At 49.0% G+C, this 13,414-nt stretch overlaps 4 protein-coding genes across 4 annotated transcripts; 3 read left to right on the forward strand and 1 right to left on the reverse strand.

The window, feature by feature from the left end:
- Positions 1 to 138: 138 nt before the first annotated feature.
- Positions 139 to 771, forward strand: FIESC28_04119 (uncharacterized protein; the record flags this gene model as incomplete). The annotated part of the gene is made up of 1 exon (XM_031158266.1): positions 139 to 771. The coding sequence occupies one exon, from the start codon at positions 139 to 141 to the stop codon at positions 769 to 771; it is 633 nt and encodes a 210-aa protein (XP_031017715.1).
- An 867-nt stretch (positions 772 to 1,638) lies between these two features.
- Positions 1,639 to 3,672, reverse strand: FIESC28_04120 (uncharacterized protein; the record flags this gene model as incomplete). The annotated part of the gene is made up of 4 exons (XM_031158267.1): positions 1,639 to 1,845; positions 1,893 to 3,424; positions 3,471 to 3,602; positions 3,651 to 3,672. The coding sequence occupies 4 exons, from the start codon at positions 3,670 to 3,672 to the stop codon at positions 1,639 to 1,641; spliced, it is 1,893 nt and encodes a 630-aa protein (XP_031017716.1).
- Positions 3,673 to 5,159: 1,487 nt separating this feature from the next.
- FIESC28_04121 (uncharacterized protein) lies at positions 5,160 to 7,994 on the forward strand (the record flags this gene model as incomplete). The annotated part of the gene is made up of 5 exons (XM_031158268.1): positions 5,160 to 5,177; positions 5,308 to 5,392; positions 5,436 to 6,320; positions 6,397 to 6,976; positions 7,025 to 7,994. 5 exons carry the CDS (start codon positions 5,160 to 5,162, stop codon positions 7,992 to 7,994), a joined length of 2,538 nt encoding a protein of 845 aa, XP_031017717.1.
- Positions 7,995 to 9,427: 1,433 nt separating this feature from the next.
- Positions 9,428 to 11,222, forward strand: FIESC28_04122 (uncharacterized protein; the record flags this gene model as incomplete). The annotated part of the gene is made up of 4 exons (XM_031158269.1): positions 9,428 to 9,927; positions 9,972 to 10,505; positions 10,551 to 10,657; positions 10,702 to 11,222. 4 exons carry the CDS (start codon positions 9,428 to 9,430, stop codon positions 11,220 to 11,222), a joined length of 1,662 nt encoding a protein of 553 aa, XP_031017718.1.
- Positions 11,223 to 13,414: the final 2,192 nt, after the last annotated feature.

Consider the following 13,414-nt stretch of genomic DNA (forward strand, 5'->3'; position numbering starts at 1 on the left):
CCTGGTGTGATAGTTCATTACCCCAGCATTGGACTAGCTCTCAAGTACATAAGGCTCTCCCATCCCCTTTCTTTCATACCCTTTCTCTTTATCCATCAATAATTAAGTCTTCACTCGTTAGACACAAAATCCATCAAAATGCAGTCCATCGTTATCGCCTCCCTCCTGGCCACCGCCGTCTCGGCAAACGTCAACTTCATGGCCAACCCCATCATGAAGCGCGCCGCCATTGAGCCTCGCCAGACCGGCCTCCCCTCTCTCGGCGACATCACCCCCGAGTGTCAATCCGCCGTTCTTGACCTCGCCCAGGGCGTCCCCACTCCCGCCCCCGAGATCGTCTCCGATCTCCTCGAGAACCCCCAGACCGATCCCTGCGACTTCAGCACTCCCGCTTCTCTGTCCGCCGAGTACTCTTCCTACTCCGCCGACATCATCTCCTGGTACGCCAAGAACAGCGAGGACATCATGTCTGCTGTCAAGGAGTGCCCTGAGCTTGCTCAGTTCGCTAGCATGGTTCCCATGTGCACTGCTACTGCCACCGAGGACAAGCCCAGCAGCCTTACCAGCGCTACTGGCTCTGCTGCCACCGCTGTTGTTCCTCCTGTTGTCTCTACCAAGGTTGAGGAGCACAACACCCCTGTTGCTACTCCCTCTGGTGCTAAGCCTACCTCTACTTCTCCCTCTGAGGTTGAGAACGGTGCTGCTTCTGCCAAGGGTGGTCTCCTCTACGTCGCTGCCGCTGCCGTTGCCGGTGTCGTTGCTGCTCTCTAAATTTGTGGTAATTGATGGACTGGCTTAAGATTAATAGTTTTTAATACAACAATTCTCTTTCTGCCAAATAACTCTTTCTTTGAATGTGAAGTCGTTTGTTGTTATTCATTGTCTAAGTAACGCCACAGCGGTTGGTTCAGCCATGTCTTACATGAATAAGTCATGGTTGCATCCCCGCGTCTACGGTTGTCCAGTGAAACTCTATTAAGCCAACGTCAACATCTCCTCACGATGCATTGAAGCCAAGAATTGACAATGCAAATGCCAAGAGAGGCCTCGTAAGTGTTGCTGAGTAGTTTGAAGCCATAGCAGCTAAAAATGGACATTATTGAACAAGGCATTCTGCATCAAGGTTGCAGCTGGGAACGAGCTGACAGTCAGCCTAGCAACTTATGTCCAGAATAAGTTAGCTTCTCAACGGGAGATGGGCATATGCATGAGAGTCATCGTATTCTCAGCCATCCAAAAGTCACTCATACTCAGGTTGTGGAGAAATAAAGGTACGTTTGCTGAAGAGCAAACGACTGTACAGAGATCGTCCGTCAATAAGTCACGAAAACACATTCATTCTTCAGTCACATGTCCAACTTCATCTACATCACTCGATTCTTCCAGACTCACAATTCGCGAACATGAGACAGTAACATAACTACGGCATCAAATCCACTAACGAGTGTATCAAACTCCAAACGCGCCAAAGCAAAGCAGGCTTCTTATCTACATTCATCCTCATCTTTCATCTCATCCTCTAGCTTTCGTGTTCCCTTACACGGTATTTCCCAAAATCTCCTCTCCACAGACTGGTATCCTGCCCAAGTCAGTCCATGCTTGTCCTCGATCGCCTATCTATCGATAATCCAGAGACCCTTATCGGTTGTCTGTCAGACTACCAACAAAGGATGGATCCTTGACACTGCCGCCTGCATCTCCAAGTCCAGCAATTGGTCGGTTGTAGCTGAATCCTTGGAATTGGTTCTGCATTGTCTGAGATAGCATGGGTCCTTCGACGTAAGAATCTTGAGGTGCTTCTGAGGTAAATTCGGGGTCAAAGTTGGCAGTGTCCAGAGCGTCGGCCTGAAAATGTTAGTCGAGTCAAAATAAAACAGAGACGAAATACTTACAACACTGGGCTTAAAGGTAGGCTCGTACTTGCGCTGGAGTAGCTTCCTCCAGTCAATAGCATGGAAGAAAGGATGAGCCTTGATTTCAGCAGATCCATTGGCTCCCAATCGCTCTTCGGGGTTACGGTTGAGAAGCTTGGTCAAAAGATCCTTGGCAGCCGGAGGAACCACATCAGAAAAGTGAAGTGGCTCTGATAGAATCTTGCGGTACATCTCGTTGGTGTTTTCGTCGTAGAAAGGTGGAAGACCCGTCAACATCTCGTACAGCAAAACACCAAGAGTCCACCAATCGACCGTCTTGTTGTAACCCTGTCCCATCAACAGTTCGGGGGCGAGATACTCGGGTGTACCACAGAAGGTGTTGGTTCGGTCCTCATCCTTCATGTCAAGCTTGCAGAGACCGAAATCGCAAAGAGCAATGTGACCTTGGTAATCGAGAAGAATGTTCTCGGGCTTGAGATCTCGGTAGATGACGCTGAAACCGTGCAGACACTCGAGGGCGCACAGAAGCTCGGCGGTGTAGAAACGGGATCGGTTGACGTCGAATCGGTGCTCCTTTTGCAAGTGGTGGAACAGCTCTCCTCCGTTGACAAACGCGAGAACAAAGTACAGCTTCTCTGGTGACTGGAAACTAAACTTGAGAGGCACAATAAACGGGTTGTTGATCTGCGCCAGCACAGACCGTTCGGCGAGTGTGTGGGCGACTTCGGATCGCGAGATGATGTGTGCCTTGCGGATTGTCTTGAGAGCGTAGATTCGGTTCGTGTCCTTCTTGCGCACCTGCATAACCTTGCCGAAACTGCCCTTGCCGACAACCTTGAGAAGTTCGAAATCCTCAATCTTGAGCTTACCTGCTCGGGTCTCGACGTACTCGACACCAACCTTGATCTTTCCGGTTCCGTACTGCACGTCAACCCACTCGGCGCCTTGGTGACCGCCACGCGCTGCGTGTTCGGCAGCTGCCTTTTCGCGGTCCTTCTTGCTGGCCTTGGGGTCCTCCACGTACTGCTGTCGCTCTTCGAATCGGGGGTTGATACGAACGACACCGAGGAAGATATCCTGGCTTCGTCCGGATCCCGGTGGTGCCGAAGGGTTTCGCATGTACAGGTGGATGACGAGTTCCGTCACTCTTGAAACATCAAACTTGTACTGAGTATTTCCACCAGCCCAGAGAGGGTTCTCGGGGTTTCCGTCGACCGAGTTGACAAAAACCTGGACCTTGTCGAAATCGAGGAGGGCGTATGGCATGTACTTGCCAGAGATTCGACCGTGGTTTGTAGGAATACCGTTGAAGCCACCAGCAGAAGATTGCGGCCTTCCGCCGTTGAAACCACCCGCGCGTTGTGAAGAACTAGGTCGAACGGACCCTGAAAGAGCGCTTCCAGAGGACATCGATCCTTGGTGTGATGAGGCAAACGCACTTCGGTGCTGCTCGGGAAGGGAAAATCCTTGACCTTCATGGAGGGTGACGACGAGGATACCGGGCTTGGGGGGCTTGACTACGGGAGCCTGCGTCATGGCCTCAGAAGCGGCTATTCACGTCAGTCATTGACTTTGAACCCAGTATGATATGCTCACCTATAGCACTTTCGGTCGTGGGAGTAACGGCACCGCTGGCTTGAGCTTCCTTCTCCTTGTCGGTGATTGTAGAAGTAGACGGTGATCGAGAGAATGGACTCAAGGTCTGACCCAGATGGGTTTCCTTTAACTCTGATGGTTGTTAGCATGCGACCGATTGACCTTGAAATGTAAACATACTCTTGGTAAGCTTCCAAGACATGGCTGCGACTGTTGACGATGTATCCGAAAGGTGCAGTCGACTAGAAGTGTAATCGCAGAGATGATCTCCCAAGACCTGCGCTCGCTGACAAACTCCTGATCAAGCAAAAAGGCTGATGGTTAGAAGGATTCAAGTGGATGATTTGTAACCCCGCATATAAACGTGGAGAGAGAGAGCGTAGACCGGCCGCTTTTAGTCGAAAGGTTTCGCGAGTCGAAAGGAAAAAGGAGCAAATTCTGTTTTGCGCCGACGATCTGAAAGGAGAGAGATCGAAGGCAAGATGAGGGAAAAGAAGATTGAGAGGTTGGAGGTTCAGGTATGAGGAGGAGGCGAAGCAAAAGGCACCAAGACGAAGTAGTTGAACGGGGATGGAAAGAAGGGGAGCCGTGCCGTGGCGGTGGACCATGGACCTGGGATGATAGCTATTCCAGGGGGCATATGCACTGTGAGGTAGTGACCTTTGAACGCTGTTGAAGTGCTGTAAGCACAGTGTCTCAGTCTGCGACACAGGAGCTTTTAACTGTGGGGAATTATGGTCTGGGCTGTCAAAAGCTACCTACTACGCGGGCTCTAGCTTTGTTGATCTTAAGCAGTTTCCAGTTGGCAGTCTATGAGTATAAGGGGTAAATGAGATGGGGAGACTAGTTTTTGTGTGCACTGTTTGATGTCAAGACTTTGAGTCTGCCCAATCCAGAGCCCAATTGAGGGTGTACTGTAATTAGCAGCTGTACTTGGATCTCTTGTACAGCCACACTTTAGGACGACGCGTGTCGAATGGAATCAATGGAATCAATTGGGGGATATCATGAAGTGACCAGAGTGAATTGCCAGATTTAGATCAATTGTGCATAAGGGGTTGAGATCTGGTCCACTACGAAACTTGTTTGAGATCCATGGACATGTTCAAGACCGAGCTTCATGAGGTTCAGTTACAGTGGCAGATGACAAGAGCTTAATTATGCTGAACACCACAGCCAAGAACAGTGATTGACAATTCTGCCAAAGGAAATACAAAGTACCAGAGACACCAAAAATATCAGTAAGATAATTACATGAAAAAAGACCAACAATTAATTGTTCAACTTTTGACTTTCCCTACCCTATAACCCCCCTTTTCTGGATCATCCCTGCGATAAGAAGGGATAAGGAGGTGGGGCCTTAAACTTCAGGCCACAACAACACATGGCCATTCACATTCAATGGGATGGCCAGGCTGGCAGGATACTTTACATTTTGGGGAGCTCCGAATTCAAGAGCTCAAGCCACATTGTCAATTCAAAATCGACACGATTGATGATTTAGCGTTTGACTCTACAGTGTATTTCTGTTCTTTCCCTATCGACTCTTTTTATTTGTGACCACGTCCCGCATGGTAGACTCCTCCAGGGATTCCTGCCGTTGACCCCACTACCTTAGATATCACCGCCCTTGCTGGACAGCTTGCAACTTCAACTCTGCGCAACGCGACAGCGACGATATACCACAAGATGAAGTTAGACGTCAAGGTTAGTGGATATCTGCGCCTTCATCAGCATTGGCATTATGCTGTGTTGTACCGCAAAATGCAACACCCGAAATACCTTCAAGCTCCAAGCTTGAACTTCATGCGATCTGAGCTGACACGTTTCGCAACAGCGCCAGCTCTATGCTCGCAGTGAGCGAGTCAAGGGCATTGACTTTCATCCTCACGAGCCATGGATTCTCACAACCCTCTACAGCGGTATGTTCACCTCTCAGCAAGGTGTGCTTGGCTAACAACTCAGGCCACGTCTACATCTGGTCCCACGAAACCCAACAGATCGTCAAGACCTTTGAGCTCACCGATGTCCCTGTTCGCGCCGGTCGATTCATCGCCAGGAAAAACTGGATTGTCTGCGGTTCCGATGACTTCCAACTACGAGTCTACAACTACAACACTTCCGAGAAGATCACCTCTTTCGAGGCGCACCCCGATTACATTCGAGCGATTGCAGTCCACCCCACACAGCCTTTCGTGCTGACTGCCTCCGATGACATGACCATCAAGCTCTGGGATTGGGAGAAGGGATGGAAGTGTGTACAAGTCTTTGAGGGTCACGGTCACTATGTCATGGGTCTGGCCATCAACCCCAAGGACACAAACACCTTTGCTTCAGCTTGTCTTGACAGAACTGTCAAGATCTGGAGTCTTGGATCTTCTACTCCCAACTTCACCCTCGAGGCTCACGAGACAAAGGGTGTTAACCATGTCGACTACTACCCTCACTCTGATAAGCCCTACCTCCTTACTACGTCCGACGACCGAACCGTCAAGATTTGGGATTACACCACAAAGTCCCTGATCGCCACCCTTGAAGGACACACCAACAACGTTTCCTTTGCTTGCTACCATCCCGAATTGCCAGTCATCATTTCCGGTTCCGAGGACGGTACGATAAGAATATGGCACGCCAACACCTACCGATTCGAGCAATCCCTCAACTACAGTCTGGAGCGAGCTTGGTGTGTTTCGTATCAAAAGGGCAAGCAGGGTGTTGCTGTTGGTTTTGATGATGGTGCTGTTGTTGTCAAGCTTGGTCGTGAGGAGCCTGCTGTGTCTATGGATACATCTGGCAAGCTTATTTGGGCCCGACACAACGAGGTTGTCTCTTCTATTATCAAGGGAGGAGGTGAGTACTTGACATCTCTGACATAAACCTGACATGTTGATACCCCTGACTTGAACTACGCTAACATCGTTCATAGACGCCTCTATTAAGGATAACGAGCCCATCTCCCTCCCCGTCAAGGATCTCGGTACCTGCGAAGTCTACCCCCAAACACTCATCCACTCTCCCAACGGTCGATTCGTTTCCGTGTGTGGTGATGGCGAATACATCATCTACACTGCCCTCGCCTGGCGAAACAAGGCTTTCGGTTCAGCACTCGACTTTGTCTGGGCTTCCAAGGAGAACAGCAATGACTTTGCCATTCGAGAGTCTGCCATGAGCGTCAAGATCTTCAAGAACTTTGTTGAAAAGTCTGGTGGTCTCGATGTTGGTTTCCAGGCCGAGAAACTCCACGGTGGTGTTCTTCTCGGTGTTACTGGACAAGGTGGTGTTTCATTCTTTGACTGGAACACTGGTGGTCTTGTCCGAAGAATTGAAGTCGAGCCCAAGGAGGTTTACTGGTCCGATAGCGGAGAGCTTGTCACAATTGCTTGTGAGGATACCTACTACGTTCTTCGATTCTCTCGTGAGAACTATGTCGAGGCTGTTCAGTCTGGACAAGTTGAGGAGGACGGTGTCGAGGCCGCCTTTGAGGTCATCACAGACATCAGCGAGTCGTAAGTACCCGAATCTCGACCCCCAAATTACCCCTGCTAACGAAATAGTGTACGAACTGGTGAATGGATCGGCGACTGCTTCATCTACACCAACAGCACCAACCGACTCAACTACCTCGTCGGTGATCAAACCTACACCATCTCCCACTTCGACAAGGCCCAGTACATCCTGGGTTACATTCAGCGCGACTCCCGAATCTACCTTGCCGACAAGGATGTCAACGTTACTTCTTTCGGTCTTTCTCTCCCAGTTCTCGAGTACCAGACTCTTGTTCTCCGAGAGGATATGGAGACAGCTGCTGAACTCCTACCAACCATTCCCAGCGACCAGCTCAACAAGATTGCTCGATTCTTGGAAGGACAAGGTCACAAGGAGCTTGCGTTGGAGGTTGCCACAGATCCTGAGCACAAGTTTGATCTTGCCCTAGCATTGAATGAGCTTGCTATTGCTCTGGATCTCGCTCGTGAGGCTAATGCTGATCACAAGTGGAAGACTGTTGGTGACGCTGCTCTATCAGCTTGGGATGTTACCCTTGCTGCTGAGTGCTTTACTCACGCCAAGGACCTTGGATCTCTTCTTCTTCTGCACTCATCAACAGGCGACCGAGAAGGTTTGTCTGCGTTGGCCGCCCAAGCCCAAGAGGCTGGATCTCACAACGTCGCCTTCCAATGCCAATGGCTCCTCGGCAACGTCGAGGCTTGCACAAAGATCCTTACTGAGACCGGCCGTCTCCCCGAAGCCGTTCTCTTCAGCCAAACCTACCAGCCCAGTCTCACTGTGCCAGTAGTGAACCAGTGGAAAGAGAATCTCGAGAAGAACAAGAAGGCCAGAGTAGCCAAGCTCATCGGAGTACCCGGTGAAGATGAGGATCTCTTCCCTGAGTGGGATGAGTGGCTGCAACTCGAGAAGGAGGGTGGTGCTGCTGTGCCTGAGACAACGGCTGTTAATGGAAAGAAGGAGGAGGCTGTTTCTGAACCTGAGGTTGAGGATGAGGAGTCTGAGGAGGATGATGAGTAAGGAATATGTGCGTGTGTTTTATGAGCAGGGTGCTTAGATGGTGTAGAAAAGGTTTGGTCATTTCGTCAGGGTTGCTATGGCATCAATGAGTATAATGAAAAGAACATTGACGTTTATAACACCGTGTCTGACAATTGAGTGATATGTAGTTGAGTGTGGGATGTGATGTGAGGTTAGCTTGACTGGATGTTTGGTGTAGTCCTGCAACGATTGATTTTGGACTGACTGAGACGAGTGTCATCGGAGCTGAACTTGTAGAGCATCCATCCTCTGTTCCTGTTGTACATTACCCATTCCATTTTGCTACGTTCTTTGTCAATGCCAGAACCAAGAAATCCGTTCCTCCTGTGGTTTCCAATTCCAGTGGCCTTCTTCAAGCCATTCTGAGTCATTCGGAGCATTCGATCAACACTTTTGGCCCACTCACTAGCCAAACACTATCATCAACACCATCATTCAAACTCCAATGCAAATAGCAAAAGGACAAAAATAACGATGAAGCAAAAGAAAATTATCATTTGCCTGCGACGAGATTCGAACTCGCGAACATCACTGTAGTAGTGTTTTAAGTAAGGGGAACTTAAAACTACCGCCTTAACCACTCGGCCACACAGGCTTTTTATAGAAACAGCTGTGCTTATGCGTACATATGTACTGAACCTCATCTTTCGGAAACAGTTTCCTGAGGCATTTTTACATCTCACGATGTCGGCAATCTCGCCGAAAAGATTGGGGGTAGTTACTGCTACAAATTTCAGGCTATTTCCCATTCTAATGCTTCCGATAACATGTCCGGAGCTGATGCGGGACAACTACGGCGTCTGTCCGGCATAACCGGAAGTTGGACACGATGACGCAGGGCTGTTGATTATGGAGACATGACGAAAGGACAAGAAAAGTTCAGTCAGCGTAACCTTGATGATTAGAAGTTTATCAGTAAAAAATTGAATTTGGCAGTTAATTAATTAGGAATCAGCAGTAAGAGAAAAAAAAAGTGAAGCTTGTTGGCGGGGCTGTTTGATAGCTGGAGCTTTGAAGCATGGATGCTAGTAAGCATGGCGTAGAGGGATGTTGTCATTGGAGGGGTTATAGCTACAGGTCAGTCTATGAAGATAATAGACAAGCGTAACAAGAGGTAATTTGAGTATCTAATTGTCTCAATTAGATATTACAGAAAGAGGGATTAATTAATTGTCAGTACTAGAAATTGTCTGTCATATCATAGTCGTATCATGACAGCATCAATTGACTTGAAGCTTCCATTTGGTGGGATGATGCCCCCACCCCGCCCGTGCTTCTTTCCCCTCCACTCATGGAACAGCTTAGGTATGAGGTCCTGATCTGAAGCAAAATACAAGACAACCTCATTCCCCTCTTCTTTTCATCTCTTCTCTCCCTCCATCTCCCTACCATTATACTTAAACATCACCAAAATGGCCCCCGCAAACACCCTCCCCGCCTGGTCTGACCTCCAGTCGCACCGCGACAGCGTCGGCAAGTCCTTCGTCCTCAAGGAAGCTTTTGCCTCCGACCCTCAGCGCTTCGACCGATTTACCCGCACTTTCGAGTCCGGCGGTGTCAGCTCCGAGATCCTTTTCGACTTTTCTAAAAACTTCCTCACCGATGAGACTCTTGATCTCCTCGTCAAGCTTGCTGAGCAGGCTGGCGTTGAGAAGAAGCGCGATGCCATGTTTGCTGGTGAAAAGATCAACTTTACCGAGGACCGCGCCGTTTACCACACTGCTCTCCGAAATGTTGGTGGTTGGGATATGAAGGTTGATGGCGTTGATGTCATGAACACTCAGGGTGGTGTCAATGATGTTCTTAACCACATGAAGGAGTTTTCTGAGCAGGTTCGAAGTGGAGAGTGGAAGGGATACACTGGAAAGAAGTTGACTACCATTATCAACATCGGTATTGGTGGTTCTGATCTGTATGTGATTCGCATCTATTGAGTGATCTAGCTAACGAATGTAGCGGCCCCGTCATGGTCACCGAGGCTCTCAAGCACTACGGTGCTGACGACATGAAGCTTCACTTCGTCTCCAACATTGACGGAACCCACATCGCCGAAGCTCTCAAGGACTCCGACCCCGAGACCACTCTCTTCCTCATCGCTTCCAAGACCTTTACCACCGCAGAGACCACCACCAACGCCAACACGGCCAAGACTTGGTTCCTCGAAAAGACCGACAACAAGGGTGAGATTGCCAAGCACTTTGTTGCTCTCTCCACCAACGAGGAGGAGGTTACCAAGTTTGGTATCGACAGCAAGAACATGTTTGGCTTTGAGAGCTGGGTTGGTGGTCGTTACTCTGTCTGGAGTGCCATTGGTCTGAGCATTGCTTTGTACATTGGCTTTGACAACTTCCACAAGTTCCTCAGTGGTGCTCATGCCATGGATAAGCACTTCCGCGAGACTCCTCTCAAGGACAACATTCCTATTCTTGGTGGTCTCTTGAGTGTGTGGTACTCTGACTTTTTCCAGGCCCAAACTCACCTGGTTGCTCCGTAAGTACATATATTTGGAGGGTGGACGTTTGCTAACAGTCACAGCTTCGATCAATACCTCCACCGATTCCCTGCCTACCTCCAGCAACTCTCCATGGAGTCCAACGGAAAGAGCATCACCTCTGATGGCTCTTCTGCCAAGTACACCACTGGTAAGTTATCATTGTCCGCTGTCAATAACAAGCTAACAATTCAGGCCCCATCCTTTTCGGAGAGCCTTGCACCAACGCTCAGCACTCCTTCTTCCAGCTTGTTCACCAAGGTACCAAGCTGATTCCTACCGATTTCATTCTCGCTGCCAAGTCCCACAACCCCGTCAGCGACAACCTTCACCAGAAGATGCTTGCATCCAACTACTTTGCCCAAGCGGAGGCTCTCATGGTCGGCAAGACTGACGAGCAGGTTCGTGCCGAGGGTGCTCCCGAGGAACTTGTCCCTCACAAGCGATTCCTGGGTAACCGACCTACAACCTCCATCCTCGTTGGTGGATCCATTGGCCCTGCCGAGTTGGGTGCTTTGATCGTCTACTACGAGCACCTCACCTTCACCGAGGGAGCTATCTGGGACATCAACAGCTTTGATCAGTGGGGTGTTGAGCTGGGCAAGGTTCTTGCCAAGAAGATTCTCAAGGAGCTTGATGAGGCTGGTAACGGTGATGGACACGATGCTTCTACTGGTGGTCTCATCGGTGCTTTCAAGAAGTATGGACAGAACTAAAAGGGGTAATTAATGGTATGATGTTGGTAATGATTAAAATAGCATGACAGTTTGTATACCTGTGTTTGAAGTGTGCTTGAGTCTGAATTGGGGTTGTGAAGTGCATGGGTTCGACTTGAGTTTGTGATGTGTCCATGTAGATCTACTTGTGAAGTGCATGTAGTCGAGACCATTGTCATTATTCACGGCCAATATCCGAGCTTCAATACTCAAGATTACAAGGTATTCTCAAGATGGCAATTGGAGAAGTTACAATACGCCGCATGCAGAGTAGAGTATCTGCGCGATTTCTCGCATCAGCGGGATCTTGTCGCAACACCTGGTCTTTGACAATTACATCTGGACTTTGACTACATTGAGGTGTCATTGGGAGGGAGCCAACACGTGTAATAGCGCCGAGGTATGCAAGTGATAGGATGTAGTGTTCTTAAGGCAGTAGGATGCAGCTTGGGTAGTGAGGCAGTGTTTCACGTATACGTATGCCGGGAACTTAGAGAGCCTTATGTGATGGACTGCCTTATCTGCTGGGGAACATGAAGCGCTCTAACCTGTACTTTGAAGAGAGTCTAACCTCCTACGAAGATTTGTAACCGCGCTTACCTGTACACTTGAGGAGATTTCGCATCTAACCTATACTGATGAAGTACAGTACCTGTCCAACCGCCAAGGGGACCTTAAGCTGTAATCTGTGCTTGTCCCTCACTTGCTCATGCTGCATGTCCCGCAATCTCACATGTGTTACTCCGCCAAAGGGTATTTCCTAATTAGGAGTAAGACAGGAAGATGGTGAGACTCAACGAGGTGGAGTTAGTTTGCGGGGGGAATATGGGGTTTGATGTGCTGTGATCTGGGGAAGTTGTGAATGAGAGAGTGGTATTATGTGTGCTATGAGAGAGTAAGAGTGTCATTGTGGCATGTTTTTTGTTATGTAGAGTAGTATTTGGCGTTGGGACTTTAGAGAGGAGAGATGGGGATGGAGTTTTGAGTAGGTGAGGTACAGGGTTGGATGAGGAGGAGGTGGCTTCGCGGGGTACAGTCAATATGATCCTGGGTTATCGCGGGGTAGGCTGTGTTAAGAATTGATTGAAGAGCTAATTGTTGAGAATGCTTGTCGACTCGGTCAGAGGGAGCCTCAAGAGGTTACTGTTATCATGATTGAATCGGCTCATATCGGAATCACGATAACTATTTACTAGTGACGATCTCTTTGTCTAGAACAAACCGTCATTAGCAACCATGCACGCGAGGTTAGGTAACTCTGCTACTGCTACCGTCTGAATAAGCGTCCGTTCTGACTTGGTCAGTTTGCACCAAGCGTAACCACAGTTTAAAACTCCACTCACACCAATGCGATGCAATGCGACACGGAAGAATTTGTTTGCAGTTCGTCTACAGTCAGGTTTGGTTCAGTCCCACTCACACTAGCGTCTAAGCGCAGGGTAACCTCTGACGTCGTGAGGCTTTTGACGATGTTCTCGTCGTGTACAGTTTGGACAGATCGATGACGAGAGGAGGAGTTTCCTGTTTATGTAGTGCTCATTGACCGCTGCAAGCTGACTCACCGAGAGGAAACAGTGATGATGGAGAGAAGATGAATGCTACATCGGTAATTTGGTGGCTTGGACCCTTAGACCCTGCGTGTGAATGAGACAATAGCCGTAATAGACGGTTCATGACAATCTCAGTCACAATTGCAGTCAGTATCTCGAGACAATATACGGGTGATTAAGGGAATCGGAGAAATTGAGGGTTTCTCGGTATTAGCCTGATAACACATTCCGAGATACCTTTCCCAGATCAACAGGCACAACAACATCCGCGGCAAGCGAGAAAAAATGAAAAGAGTGCTATGGGACACAAATGAAGACATCACCAATCAAACAACGGCGCTAAAACAAGCCAAGATACACCGTTCTTGGCTTTAGGTCCGTTGTTTTGGTTGGTCAGCGTTATCTACGGATTGTATGCACAGAAACGGACGGACGGGAAGAGGCCCGAAGAGGACAAGCAGACAGGATATGCGGTTTGTTGATCCGAACTTGCGCCCAGGGTTATAATTTGAGGATTGGGTTTCAGAGGCAGTGAAAGTGAGGGAATTACCGTGATTTGAATCGAATGACTCTTTCGGAGCGATTACGGTAGATGAAAAGAGTAAAGCCGTTTTGGCCCCCTGGAACAGTCGAGGTCTGTGG

Source organism: Fusarium coffeatum, assembly GCF_003316985.1.
Source record: "Fusarium coffeatum strain FIESC_28 chromosome Unknown BRIP53273_contig_84, whole genome shotgun sequence".
Lineage (NCBI taxonomy): Eukaryota > Fungi > Ascomycota > Sordariomycetes > Hypocreales > Nectriaceae > Fusarium > Fusarium coffeatum.